The sequence below is a fragment of the Ovis canadensis genome, chromosome 8 (genome assembly GCF_042477335.2).
Source record: "Ovis canadensis isolate MfBH-ARS-UI-01 breed Bighorn chromosome 8, ARS-UI_OviCan_v2, whole genome shotgun sequence".
Lineage (NCBI taxonomy): Eukaryota > Metazoa > Chordata > Mammalia > Artiodactyla > Bovidae > Ovis > Ovis canadensis.
The window spans coordinates 87,248,179-87,262,011 of NC_091252.1; the positions used below are offsets into that span (position 1 = coordinate 87,248,179).

The window sequence follows — 13,833 nt, forward strand, 5'->3', positions numbered from 1 at the left end:
GGCTGGCTGGCACCTCAGGGCTGTGCTCTCCACCCTCTACTCACACACACACACATGCACATAGAAACACACACCCATACGCTCTGCTGGCTGAAAAGCCTCTTCTGACACAGCTGGAGGAGGACGGCAAAACAGCCTCCAGCTGCAATGAATCCGGTCAGTCCCAGCTGCGTGTATAAGAAATAACCCAGAAAGAAGAGAGCCGTTTTATTTTGTTTTTTCTCAGAGGATCTTGTTTCTCCTTCTGAGCACAGAGATTGTCAAAACTAGCACTAACAGTAAAGGAAAAAATATAGGTCTTTCACACTTGAAGGATCAAAGTAGGCCAGGCTTTTTGAGCAAAAGTTAAATTATCAGAGTCATTTTCCACTATAAATTCAGTACATTGCATGCCTTACAAAAGGCTTGAAAAAGTGAATTGGGAAATTCTAAATATATGTGTATTATACATAGGAGAGCTTGAAAAAATACTCTTTTCCCAAGATTGGTGGGGAAACGTTAGCTTTTAAACTGGACTAGTTTAGCCATTTACATGAGTGCTTTTTCTTTTTTCTATACTTTTTTTTTTAATACAACTTTTAATACATTTGTCTTAAATCAGGTAGGAAATTACAACTGTAGTTTCAAACCAAAAAAAAAAAACTTTTCTGGAAATCTGTATTTCCTCACATGGCTCGGAGTTAACTAACTAGTGTCTTTCCACTTCTTGTAGAGCAGGTCTAATGGCAAATGAACTCCTTCTACTGTTTTTAATATGCCAATGTATTAAATTTTCCCTCTTTTTTTCCTTTTTTTGGCTACACTGCATGGCATGTGGGATCTTAATTCCCCAACCAGAAATGGAGCCCCTGCTCCCTGTGGTGGAATCATAACCACTGGATCACCAGGGAAGTCTGTCCCCCTCTTTTTTTTTTTTAAGTTCAGGTTTGCTGGTTGTAGAATTCTCAGTTGACAGATCTTTTTTTCTTCCAGCTCTTTAAACCAGTAACATATGGTAATGGCAATAAGGACATCGAATAATCATTGAGTTCGGGGTTACAGTGAACCAGGATTGTCCTTCACTCATGTTACCTTGTTGATTCTGCAGCCATCCTATTAGGCTGGACTCTCACTCTTCCCATATCACAGATAGGAAACTGAGGCTCAGAGAAGTAAAGAGACTGAGCAAATAGATATATAATTTTAAAACATTAGCGGTGGCAGTACAACCAGTATTTTTAGCCATTGTCTCATGTCAGCTCTTATTCCAGATAGTCACAAAACCCAATCTTTAAAACGACCTTCCAAGTTTAACATTTTTTTAAATACCCCACAGCATAAGGGAACTTCATTCCCCAACCAGCACTCAGACCCGTGTGCCCTCTGCTTTGGAAGTACAGAGTTTTAACCACTGGACCACCAGAGAAATTTCTTAATGTTTGATAATCTCTGAAACCCCAAAGTATCCAACAGCTTGGGCTGGGGAACATCAGAGGGACCAAGGTCCAAGACACTTGACTTGGGTTGAGTTCACCATTTTTTTATCCCCACTCTTACTAATCCCACAGATAGCTTCCTAAGAAAAAGAAGCCATTTCTTCCCTGAGCTTTGAGCTTGTCACTACCCTTGCAGGCTCACTCTCCAGGAGGGATGTGTCTACCCTTTCGAGAGGGCAGGATGGGGGCCACCCTGGTCAGTTGTGTGGATTCACACTCCAGCCTATTGATGTGAGTCCCTCCCCTGACCCCAGCCCTGTGTAATGGGTGAGTGGAGGAGATACCACTGACTCCAGGGCGCTGCAGATCTTGTGCCAAGTAAATACTGAGGCTATTGAGCAACATGTGATGAAGTGACCTAGATAATGTAGGCCCCTGAATTTCTCTGTTTTCACTATTAATGGATTGAAAAACACCTTTGGATGTCAGCTCCCTTTCTTCTCACTCTTGCTTCTGCCTGATCATTGCGTTACTTATTAACACCAGAGAAGACGGTGAATAGAACTTTTGAAAAGCCGCCAAATCAGGCCATTTATATTTAGCAGTGTTGAGAAAAGGATCAGTGAGTCTATTGAAACTTGGCATAAGATCCAGAGGGGGCATGTAAAGTCTCAGATGGTTCAAGGCGTGTGTTGCACAAAAGGACACGGGCTCCAGGCTGTGTCTCTGCAGGGAACAGGCCGCTGGCATCACCTCCTGTCTGCCTGTGGATCGTCCTTGCTTGCCTGTCCACACCATCAGCAGAGCCTGACTCCATGTTTCACTCTTCCAGCATAAATGCTTCCTAAGGGTGTAGAATTAGAATACTCCAATGCGTAGGTCTTTGCATAGTCTATGAGTCTTCCCAAGTGGCCCTAGTGGTAAAGAACCCGCCTGCCAATGCAGGAGATTTAAGAGACTTGGGTTCGATCCTTGGGTTGGGAAGACCCCCTGGGGAGGACATGGCAACCCACTCCAGTATTCTTGCCTGCAGAATCGCATGGACAGAGGAGCCCCAGGGCCACAGTCCACAGAGTTGCAAAGAGTCGGACACAACTGAGGCGACTTAGCACACACACACGCGGTTAGTCTGTAATGATAGAACACCTTACGCTTCTGTACAGATTTCATTTTTCAAAGCCTTTTCATGTATTTTCTTATTAGCGTTAAACCCTGAAAATAAGGTGTTACGTGCAGTGCCTTGACCCTGGTCATCGATGACAAGAGCGCAGCCTGGACTTGAATCCAGGTCTTGAAACCCCCGCTGCTGGCTCTTCCCTCTGCACCTCAGTTCCTCTCTATCAAGTGCAGTTTCTTAACTTCTCAGAGGAGGAAGCTGAGGCCAGAGAGTTATTCCAGGGAGGTGGCATGCATGAATCTGGTAATGTGCGTCCCAAGGTTCAGAATCAGAAAGCGCAAGTGTGGCAGGAAATGCAATGCTGAATTACCCACTGTTATGCGTCAGTTCACATTAATATCACAGAGTAAGCACAGATCACAAGGCTCTTCTGCTTCTGAATCGAGGCTCACTTCCTGTGGGTCTAGGAACCATAACTTGATCTCTTACACAGTTTTGTGCTACATGCTTCTGTGTCTCTATCATGTTAGATTATCTCTCATCACAAATACACACACACAGGTGTGAGCACACACTCTCTCTTTCTCAGCCTTACTTTTTAGTTTTATTTCTTCCTAGGGTGTGAGAAAGGGAATTTTTCTGGATGAATCCTTCAGAGTATGCCCATTACTGGATTTGAGGTCCGTTTTCCTTTCATCATCCATCGTAATTTATGTGAGAATCAAGTAAACTTGAAGAGGGATTAACTGTCTTTTCTATCATTTGGGACATAACTGACTGTCTTTGATACTCTCTTCATATGTTGAGCAGTAAGTATGTTAAATGATAAGGTAAGACATGAATTTTTGAGAAAAAGGAAGGTTATTTATTGACCCTTTGAGGTTTGACCCCAGGGTCGGGAAGATCCCTTGGAGGAGGAAATGGCAACCCACTCCAGTGTTCTTGCCAGGGAAATCCCATGGACAGATGGACAGAGGAGCCTGCCAGGCTACAGTCCCTGGGGTTGCAAAGGGCCGAAACCCTCAAGCACACCACTGCTCACTGGCTCAGTGAAATCTCCATAGGGAGGGAACACACTGGACTCAAAGGGCAGATTTTGCCCAGGCATGGTTGCCTATGCCCACTTCTATAATAAAGTCACTGAAGGGTTCCTAATTGCTTTTGGCTTGCTTAGCCATTGGGCATCATTTGGAACCGGTCGACAACACCCTTTCCTCCTGAGGCTGCTTGAGACAACCCAGTCCTCCTCCCCTGACTCCTGGGTCAGGAAGACCAGACGTGTCCAGTGTCACGTCACTTCTTCCTCTTCCTTTGTCATTTAAGATGAGTTCTGAGGGATGCCTTAGACACCTTTTTCTTCCCATTCTACCGGTTTCCCTCGGAGATCTTATCCAAGCCTCAGCGTTTAGCTACATCTCTGATGCTGGCGAATCCCACCCTGCATCCCCGTCCTCCTTTCCTTTCTCGGTTCCAGGCATCCAGCTTCCTACAGAGGTGTCCTCTGCCTGCTGCTTGTACCATGCTTTCCCTCTCACCTCCCCCAGCCCTTCTCAATCCAGCCTCCAGCGTCATCGTCCTAAAACACAGCGGATGCAGCGAGGGCAGCCAGGGTAGCCCAGTCTGACAGCTGCTTAGCTGTTGTCAGGAAAAGGCCAGCAAATTCAAGAATTAAGCCTTTATTGAAAGAAAGTGAGTTTTCATAAAAAAGAAAAACACCTCACTCTCGTTAGGACTTTGCCATGAGACAGCCATGGGGCCTCCAGGCCCCATGAGATTTCACAGACACCCAGTGGCATCACAGAGCACTGTGAAGACTCTTGGGCAGAACATAATGTGATCTATAAAGACTCTTGGCGCCTCGCACTAACCGCAGAGTGTCCCAGTTCATTGAAAGTGAAAGAACAAGGGCCAGATCACCTCCCACCCTCGCTCCCTGGGGACCCCTCCCTCCCTGGGGACCCCTCCTTCCCTGGGGACCCCACCCTGTACTTAACTGTGACAGCTGCCAGGCCATTGCATGGGGGCTGCTGGATGTTAAACATGAGCCGGTTTTTTAAGTATTTTACCAACTGTGTGGGCAAAATACCTAGAAATAGAGTGTTTCTTTTCCACAGTTCAGTGGTTTGTCCTGCCCCTTCATCGGGAAGATCCTAGCTCTCAAATCTTGTAGTCTGGGATCTTTATTTTCTGATCCTCAGCAACCTCAGTGTCTGCCCCAAATGGAGTACCCAAGTGGAGATGGCAGGTGAATGAGTCCATTCACTGAAGAATCCTGGGTCTATTTCATTCTCTCCAGTCAGTGTAAATTCAGACGCATGTCGTTGACTGGAGAGAGCACCAGCTGATTTTCTCAAAAGTGATGTTCTTCATTTTGAACTTTGTTTACAGAGCTCTGTCCATAACATTTGAAGGATGTAGAAGCAGGTTTCTTAGGTCTCAGGTAGTTCAATCACGATTCTTCTTTTAAAACCTATCCCAGCTTTCTGTGTGCATACAAAACCCGTACCTGAGGTTCATAAATGCCCTTATAAAATCACTGATAGCAGGAGATAAATTCCTCTCTTCTGGCCAGAAATGTGCGGCTGTCTTTCCTATAGTTTCCACTTTAAAAATGCATTTCCTTTGCTAAGTATGAAACTATGATGTTCCTTATAACATTGCGAGTCCTCTCTCTCCTACCCGTCCTCTCTCTCCCCCTCCATATTCTGAGACTTTTCACCCCCACTTCCACCCCCCGAAAAGAAAAACTTCAAGAAAAATAGTTTTCACGGTATCTAAACCCTCCAGCATTCCCACGTGCTCCACACTAAATGCCTGCATATCTGTGTCTGGCGATTGTTTTAACATTTGGTCTTCCGCCTGGGGAGTGGGCGGTACACTCTAAGCTGCTTCCACTCAGGCCTCAGCAGAGTAGGCAATATTTTGTTATGAGTAAAGTTTCAAGCCAGGCTTTGGCCGAGGTCCTTCCCATTAGGGAGGAAGAAAGTAGAAACAGCCAGTGAGATGATAATTCTCCTTGAATTGTAGCTCATTAAAAAAAACCTTGCCTGGGCCTCTGTGGCTTATTTATTGATTTAAGCATCTAGCACTTTTCCTTTCCAGAAAGAATTAGCATCTCCATTGCAATCATGACTGGGAGGAGATTTTCCTCTTTTCTCTGGGGATTGACTGTCCTCCAGTTGCTTATTCGCACAGCCCGCTTTCGAGTTGAGTCTAGGTACGCAGTTAAGGGGTCGGAATGAGATTTCTGAGATTTATAGGTAATGAAAAGAACAGGTTGTACCGAAGATACCACGTGTAGGAAACTAAGCTCTCTTAGGGGACTCGAGTGAACCTGTGATCCTTGCTTTTTCCAAAATGAGCATTGCAGTCTTGTCCATATTAACTCCTTTTCTGTAGATAGTTTAACATGTTCTGTGTTTGCCACCGTTGAATGTGGAAATGGTGTTTCTTGTCTACTGATCACTTACAACAGGTGTTAAACAATCTGCGTTACTCTCGAGTCTTACTGTGGTTGACTGTCTGCAGTGGTAAAGGAACTCATATATTTTCTTGCTGCTGCTTAGTCGCTCAGTTGTGTCCAACTCTCTGCGGCCCTGTGGACTGTAGCCCGCCAGGCTTCTTTGTCCATGAAATTTTCCAGGCAAGTATATTGGAGCAGGTTGCCATTTCCCACTCCAGAGGACCTTCCTGATCGAGGGATCAAGCCTGCGTCTCTTGGATCCCATATGTTTTCTTATCAGACATTTAAAATCCTCTTTCCATAAGGACACATTTTTCCCCTAAAAACAAAAGCACCTACAAGTCTAGCCGCTTTTCAGCTCCATCTGTTGAGAACCCACCCATGTGACCATAACGCACTCGGTTCAGTTCAGTGGCTCAGTCGTGTCTGACTCTTGGCGACCCCGTGGACTGTAAAACGCCAGGCTTCCCTGTCCATCACCAACTCCCGGAGCTTGCTCGAACTCTTGTTCATCAAGTTGGTGATGCTACCTAACCATCTCATCCTCTGTCGTTTCCTTCTCCTCCTGCCTTCAATCTTTCCCAGCGTCAGGGTATTTTCTGAGTCAGTTCTTTGCATCAGGTAGCCAAAGTATTGGAGCATCAGCTTCAGCATCAGGCCTTCCAATGAATATTCAGTACTGATTTCTTTTAGGATTGATGGGTTTGATCTTCTTGCTGGTAATACTGCTGTAAGCCTCTTAATTTGTGTTCACACTGTTGTGATTTTTCCAGTAGGGACCTCTTTTTGGATGTGGTTAATACTGACGCATTGCTGTGCCTTAATAAAGGGTAATGCTGATAAACAGTCAGCACCTTAAAAACTGAGAAGCATTTGGGTCCTTAGTGGTACTCAGTCATTGCTGTGCCCTATTTGCGTGATCGGGCTTCCCCGATGGCTCAGTGGGTAAAGAATCCGCCTGCAATGCAGGAGACAGGAGATGCAGGTTCGACTCCTGGGTCAGGAAGATCCCCTGGAGAAAGAAATGGCAACCCTCTCCCGTCTTCTTGCCAGAAAAATCCCATGGACAGAGGAGTCTGGCGGGCTACAGTCAGTGGGGGGGTCACAAAGAGTCAGACAGAGCTGAACAACTAAGCATGAGCACGATTTGCATGGTCGGATTGACAGGTGTTTCTGGGATGTTAATTTGTAAGGATTGGCTTTGTTGGCTCTTGACAAGATGTGCGTTTAAGTTTTCACCCTGGTTCTTTATCAAGGGAGCTCAGAGCTGCTCTAGGTCTTGGCTTTTTTGTTTGCAAGATTCCTAAGACTCTAGCTGAGGCAGCCTCTTGCCCAGCGTTAGAGTCCTTAGCCTAGTCTGTAGTGCTGTTTGGGCCCTGAAGAACTGTGACACTGGCCTGGTCCTGCCTGTACCTCTCAGCAATCCGCATGTCCAGGCTGAAAGTGGATGAGGGCCCCTGCAGCCGGCTCACTTCCTGGGCGTTCGGATGGATGTGTGAGGGTAGGAGCAGTGGGGGTGTTTTTGTGTTTTGTCTTCTGTTTCTGTCTGTTTGATTCTGAAGAGTCTGCCTTCAGTTGCAGGGTGTTGAAGTCTGGCAAAAGCAATGATGGAAGGGTTGTCATTACTGCAAAGTGGAGGGCAGTCAGCCTCCCTTTTTCTGCCTCAGCAGTATTGTATATTCCAAGGCTGGGTCCACTGGGAAGACGGGATATACCACTGAGATTCTTGCACTCCTCAGTCTCAGTTTACTTGTCAATTAAATGGGCATAATGACACTCACCTCATGTATTTATGAGCTGACGTGCGTAATAGTTACTATTTTCCCCACGGGTCTGGGATTCCTTCTTCAGCTCAGTCCCTCCACATATGGATCCAGTTTGAAGTTATCAGGTGCTTAGTTGGTACTGGGATAGGTGGTCATTCTTTTGTTGACGCCAGAGCTAATGTTTCACCCTTCTTCTGAACTGTCCTATCAGACATGTTCCTCCAGCGCTGTGTTATCAAAATACAAACAGGGCAGATGCGTCTTTTGTAGAAGGGGTTGCATTCCAACCTTTTTCTTTAAGAAAACAAAGCAAAGCAGTTGGACAAGACACTATAACCAGGACCTCAGGAAAATGAGATTGTTTTTCCTAGACTAGCTCTCTCTCTCTCCTAAATCAGGATGCTGCGTGTGCTACCCTGCGCAGAGTACCATCTCCTCCTCCCAGCAGGGCAGTTTCCTTGACCTCAGCCTTTTTCTCAGTATTCCAGTTAGTGGTGAAAATGTGTCAGTGCTAAAAATACACACAGTATTTATGCTGGGGCTTCCCCGGTGGCTCAGTGGTGAAAGAATCCATTTGTAACTCGGGAGACACAGGTTTGATCCCTGAGTTGGGAAGATCCTCCAGAGAAATGAATGGCAGCCTACTCCAATATTCATGCCTGGAGAATCCCATGGACCGAGAAGCCTGGTGGGCTATAGTCCATGGGGTTGCAAAGAGTCAAACACAACTTAAGTGACTCAGCATATAGTTTATATGCTGGAGTGACTACCTGGAAGAAATTTTTAAAGCTTCCTTTCCAGGGTATGATAATCACGGTCAGTTTGCACTTAGTTCGTTTGTTAGTAAAGTGATTCTATCAGTACATCAGTGAGGAGCTGACCTCTGAAACTGCAGTTGTCATCTGTTACATGGAAGGCATTTGATGCTGATCGTCACATCTTTATGCTACAGTTAAAAACATGTGTGGTATTTCTTTTTTTCCTTCTAGCTACAGGAGGCTGACATTGTGGTCTTGGGCTCACCCAAGCCAGAAGAGATTCCCCTTTCTTGGATTCAACCGGGAACTACTGTTTTCAACTGTTCACATGACTTTCTATCAGGTAAATGGCTTCAGATTGGTGCCAGGCCACGATCAAAACAGGCGAGATTGCTATGAGCAAGGTTAACCTTATTCAGAAAGAGTATGTTCCTGAAATGATGGTCACTGTCAACATAGGAACACAGTTAAGGTGACCGCCTTTTCAGTTACTTATATTGGAACCATATTGTCAGGCAAAGAGCAACCACGATGCCAGTCACAGTAGCAGCCACCTCCCTGCCTCCCCCCTCATTGAAATGTCCCCTGCTGTCCTCTAGCATCAAGCAGACAAGTCAGTTGTGACCTACAGCAGGCCAGTTTGTACATGTGTGAGGGAAACTAGGAATAGTATTTCTCACAGTCTTTCTAAAACAGCAGAATGCTTTCTCCTAAAGCAATCTTAGGTGAACTTCAACACATAAAAGTAGATGAAAACACAGCTGCCAGAAGGAGGGGAGTGGAGACCAGCTCCCCTGTGTTCATAATTTCCCTTTGCAGTGACCCCTCAAGCACTTCTTGGAGCCCCAGAGTCAATTCAGAATGCTGGGAAAGTCACCCTTAGAAACAGAAGAGGTCTTGGGATGGGTGGCGATATTTGATGGTATTTGCTCAGGGATCCAGGAACGTCCTGGATCACATCAGGTCACTCTCAGAGTAGCTGAAGCTGTGTCAGAGCCAGGATGCCCACCCAGGGGGCCAGTAGGAGCTGATCCAGTGGGCGGACCTTTTTCTTATTCACAGGAAGACACTCAGGCTATGAAAGCTTTGGACCACACCCAGCCCACCCTCTCAAGTCCCATGACCTGTGTATGCAAGAGACAGTGGCAGAGGAAGACAGAACCTTCCTTCCTTGTTGCCTGTGGCTCCCAATTTCAACATGGGGTGGGAATGCGGGGCTGTACTGAGCTGTCCAAGAGGATGGTGTTTTTTTTTTTTTTCTTTTCCCCCAAAGCGGGTCAAAGCTCGAACCAAAAGGAGTAGAAGTCTCTACAAGTACAGGCATTCTAGACCTTGAAACTTAGGCAGCCTCACAACACAGAGTGACATAGAGAATAGTATCAAGGAGAAAATAAATAGAACTTCTGATTCAGTCACCTTGGGATGACCATTTTACATTTTTCCACAAAAAAAGCATTAAACTTAATTGTATTGGAACATAATAGAAAAGAAAGGAATATGCTAAAAGCTTTACTGAAATTCGTTTAACTATTTCTTCAAAAAGAGAAATAATGCGCCTTCCTCTTTAGGAAATGTAACTCCTCCCAGAATTGACCAATCAGATTAAAAGCCCCTTGGAGCTAAAGGGTGCAAGATGGTTTGGGGTGTTTTGAAGGGAAGATGCTCAGGAATTTTTCAGAATGCTCATGTACTCAGCTCACAAACACACACATGAATGAAGCAATTAGAGGTACAATATAATGTGAAATGGAATTAATGGCTTTTTTTTTTAATAAATAGAAAGCATGCTCAATTCTTTACTCAGTTCTTTGAAATATATGTAGTTTGTGGATGTAACTTTTTTTCCTGAAAAGAAAAAAATGCTTAGCCCATTCACAGCGTACGTGCACTGTTTTGGAAGGCAACTCTGCTCACCACTGTACCACCAATGCCATGCCCTGTTTTAATTTGCTCAGAACCCTAGCGGGATCAGGAAAGTCAGTTATGACTTTACTGTTATTTTTTTTAAGGCATGCTTCCCTACTACAGTGTTTATTTGCTGTTTTTTATTAGAGTTTTTATGTTAGGGTGATTTGGGCACAACCCTGGTTGGAGATAGGAGTCTTGACTTCAGTGTTCTTTTGGAATCCTGTGAGCCCTATAATTACATGAAGGTTGACGTATGTTTCACGGTTGAAATGGTGCCCTATTTCTAATGTGTTTCTTTTTTTAAGATCATTATTTTTTTTTAAGTATTTTAAAAACATTAAATTTTGGCGTAACAATTCTCTTTAGGAAAAAAAAAAAAGGATTCTGTATGTAGACAGATTGCAGTTTATTTTTACTTTCTCTGGTCCAATAGTAGAAGTTTTATTGATTTTTGAGTGCCCAGAATATTAGCTGACACATTGGAAGGGCTTAGTAAATACTATATTGAATGAGTGACTAAACATAGATTCAGAATTATCCTCTGATTACAGTTTTAAGTTAGTTTCAGATATAAAGACATTTCCTTAAACTTGTTCTCCACTTAAAAAAACAGGGCTGACGAGGCAGAGGCAAAAATGAAAAACACTATGCTGGCTTTCCAGTCGGCACTATTTATAATAGCATTTCATTTCTTAGTAGTCAGAAGTTTTTGTTTTAACAACTTTGATGAGTATGAGAATTTAATCTCTGAATAAATTGAAGAAAGGCTTTTTCCTCTTTTATATATAATTTTCCACTTGAAGCAAGTGAAGACCTTTTTCAAGCATTATTAAAAAGAAAGTTGCTTTTATTTCAACTTAAGAGGAAAAGAATGTTCAATATAATTGGGTGAAGGCAGGGCTTTATAATGAAATTTTCCTGGTCATCTTAATGGTACAGGGTTCCCCTTCTCCTCCTTGTAAAAATAGATGGGATGGGGTGATTTATGATGAGGTAATTCTATAGGGGCATTTTATTGAATATGTAATCCCCAGAGAGATTTTCATGATGGCTGATAGCCCAGAGGCAGTGCTTGGAAAACAATTATACCTAACTTGTTGGATTGGGTCCCTCTTCTGCAGCATAAGTCTCATGTTTAGATTGAAAACAGGGCCATAGCTGGGTTCAGTTGTCTAGGTACAAGAATTTTATTTTCTAAAACATTATTTCAAATGAAAGAAATGGGCTCTGATTTTGTAATGCTCTACACACTAAAGGTCAAAATTCATCCTCAGCAAAACCATTGTGTACCTAATATTCAGACTTAGTTTCTAATATACCAAATGAGATAAAGGAGATCCTGGTCTGGGGCCCAGAGAAGAGTGTCAAAATAGAAACTTAATGGGTCAGAGTAGTTCAGAGAGAGCATCATCTGAAGCAAACATGATTCTATAGAGTGGAGTCAGGGGGTTACATCCCAGGACTCAGGCTAATCAGAGTTGCTAAGAGTCCCAGGGTGGTCTCAAAGCAGCTCCTATTTGAAAAGGGCCCTTCTAATTTCCAGGGAAACTATTGTAACACCTTAGCCTTAAATTTTCTCATTGTGGCAAGTTTGGTTACTGTAAGAAAAATGATAAGTGAAAGGCCATCTTTTAAAGGGATTCATGACTTGTCCCTGGAGGAAGGAGCTGTGAGTTAATGGGGAGTGTTAGTGGGAAGTGAAAAAAGCCATTTGGTTTGGGAGCCTTGCTCAACTTACAGACGGAGTGTGGACAGCCCTCCGGGTGGGGCCTGGCCTCTACATAGGCAGCGGGGCTGGTGAGGCAATGATTTCCTTTTTTGGGTCTCCTTAGTCAAGAAATTTATTAACCATGTATTCTAGATTCCCTGAGTTACCATCTTAATTGCTTCAGTTTCTCCAGATTCAGAATTTTCCATTCCATTTTAAGATTGCACTGATTCCTGCTACAAAAAGCATCCCAGTGGTTATGACAGAAAAGGTTGGAAGTATACCATAGGGAAGAAAAAAATAGCTTCTGACTCAGTCAACTTGAGCTATCCATCTTAGATTTTTTCCTCATTTAAAAATTACACTTCATTTTATTGGCTGGAATGTAGTAGAAGGAAAAGCAAATAATACACTAAAGCATTACTGAAATTCAAATAACTTTCTTTAAAATGAGAAATGCTGGTTCCTACAAGAGTCTTCTAAAGTTTGAGATATGTATCTTTTATGTTGTCTTTTAAAACTCTTACTTGAGTTTAGTTGTGTTCTATTGTATGCAAGACATAGCTAAGAGTGCGAAATTGTTCACTGTGTAATTCTATAAGTGAAGTAATCTTCATTCACATGGGTATTCCTAATTATACTCATGGAACATCCATTTATAAGTTGAATGCAACTTTTTCTTATTTCCCCATCATTTAAAGGTAGAGGTAAGAATGAGGGAAGCATATTTCTTTTCCATAGGGGTTGGATAAGACCTTTAGATCAGATCTCTAGTGGTTCCAACAAAACAGGTCTTTGTCATCCTCTAGACTCTTGGCTTTTGCCTAAATATGATGTATAAAACTGAAGCGTTGCTAATCTCTTTAAACAATACATGAGGGATATGATCTTCTAACACCTTTAGTACATTTGACAATAGAACATCACAAACACTTACTCTTAAGTGTTATATGCTCTTTTTTGCAAAGGACTGGCAGGAAAATGGATAAATTTAAGAGTAGAATGGTCCAAAAAAGAATAAGATAGTCTCTTACTTCAAAAAGTTTACTGTTAACAGCATAGGCTAAAGCATTTTTACATGTCTGTTTACATTTCACAAACTTCCTAAGTGCCAACCACAGTAGAATTCTTATAAACCGCTTCTCTGTATTTTGAAATCCAGGTAATCCTCAAACTTAATATCCTAAAATATAATTTCTCAGTTTTTTAAAAAATATTTTATTTGGTTGCAGCACTTGGGATCTTTTTAGTTGGGGCACTCAAACTCTTGGTTACGGCCTACGGGATCTAGTTCCCTGACCAGGGATTGAACCTGGGCCCGCTGCATTGGGAGCACAGAGTCTTAGCCACTGGATCATCGAAGGAAATCCTCATTTCTCAGCTTTGATGGAGAATTGGCTCTGTCATTTTTTTTTTTTAATAATTTCATTTATTTATTTCATTTGGGCTGTGCTGGGTCTTTGTTGCTACTCAGGCTTCCCTCTAATTGCAGCAAGTGGGAGCTACTCTGTAGTTGCAAAAAGCCAGCGCCTCATTGTGGTAGCTTCCCTTGTTGCACAGCGTGGGCTCTAGGGTGCATGGGCCGCAGCAGTTGCTGTTCCAAGGCTCTGGAGCACAGGCTCGGTCGCTGTGGCGAATGGATTTAGTTGCTTCATGCACGGTGTGTGGGATCCTCTGGGACCACAGATCGAACCTGTG

The 13,833-nt window shown here is 43.4% G+C and overlaps 1 protein-coding gene across 1 annotated transcript in view; it reads left to right on the plus strand.

Annotated features, from left to right (window-relative positions):
* The window catches only part of MTHFD1L (methylenetetrahydrofolate dehydrogenase (NADP+ dependent) 1 like), a 173,893-nt gene that overhangs the window by 21,599 nt on the left and 138,461 nt on the right, over window positions 1–13,833 (plus strand). Inside the window, exon 8 of the mRNA XM_069599311.1 lies at window positions 8,751–8,862. Within this exon, the coding sequence (XP_069455412.1) occupies window positions 8,751–8,862 (112 nt within the window). The remainder of the gene's footprint in view (window positions 1–8,750; window positions 8,863–13,833) is intronic.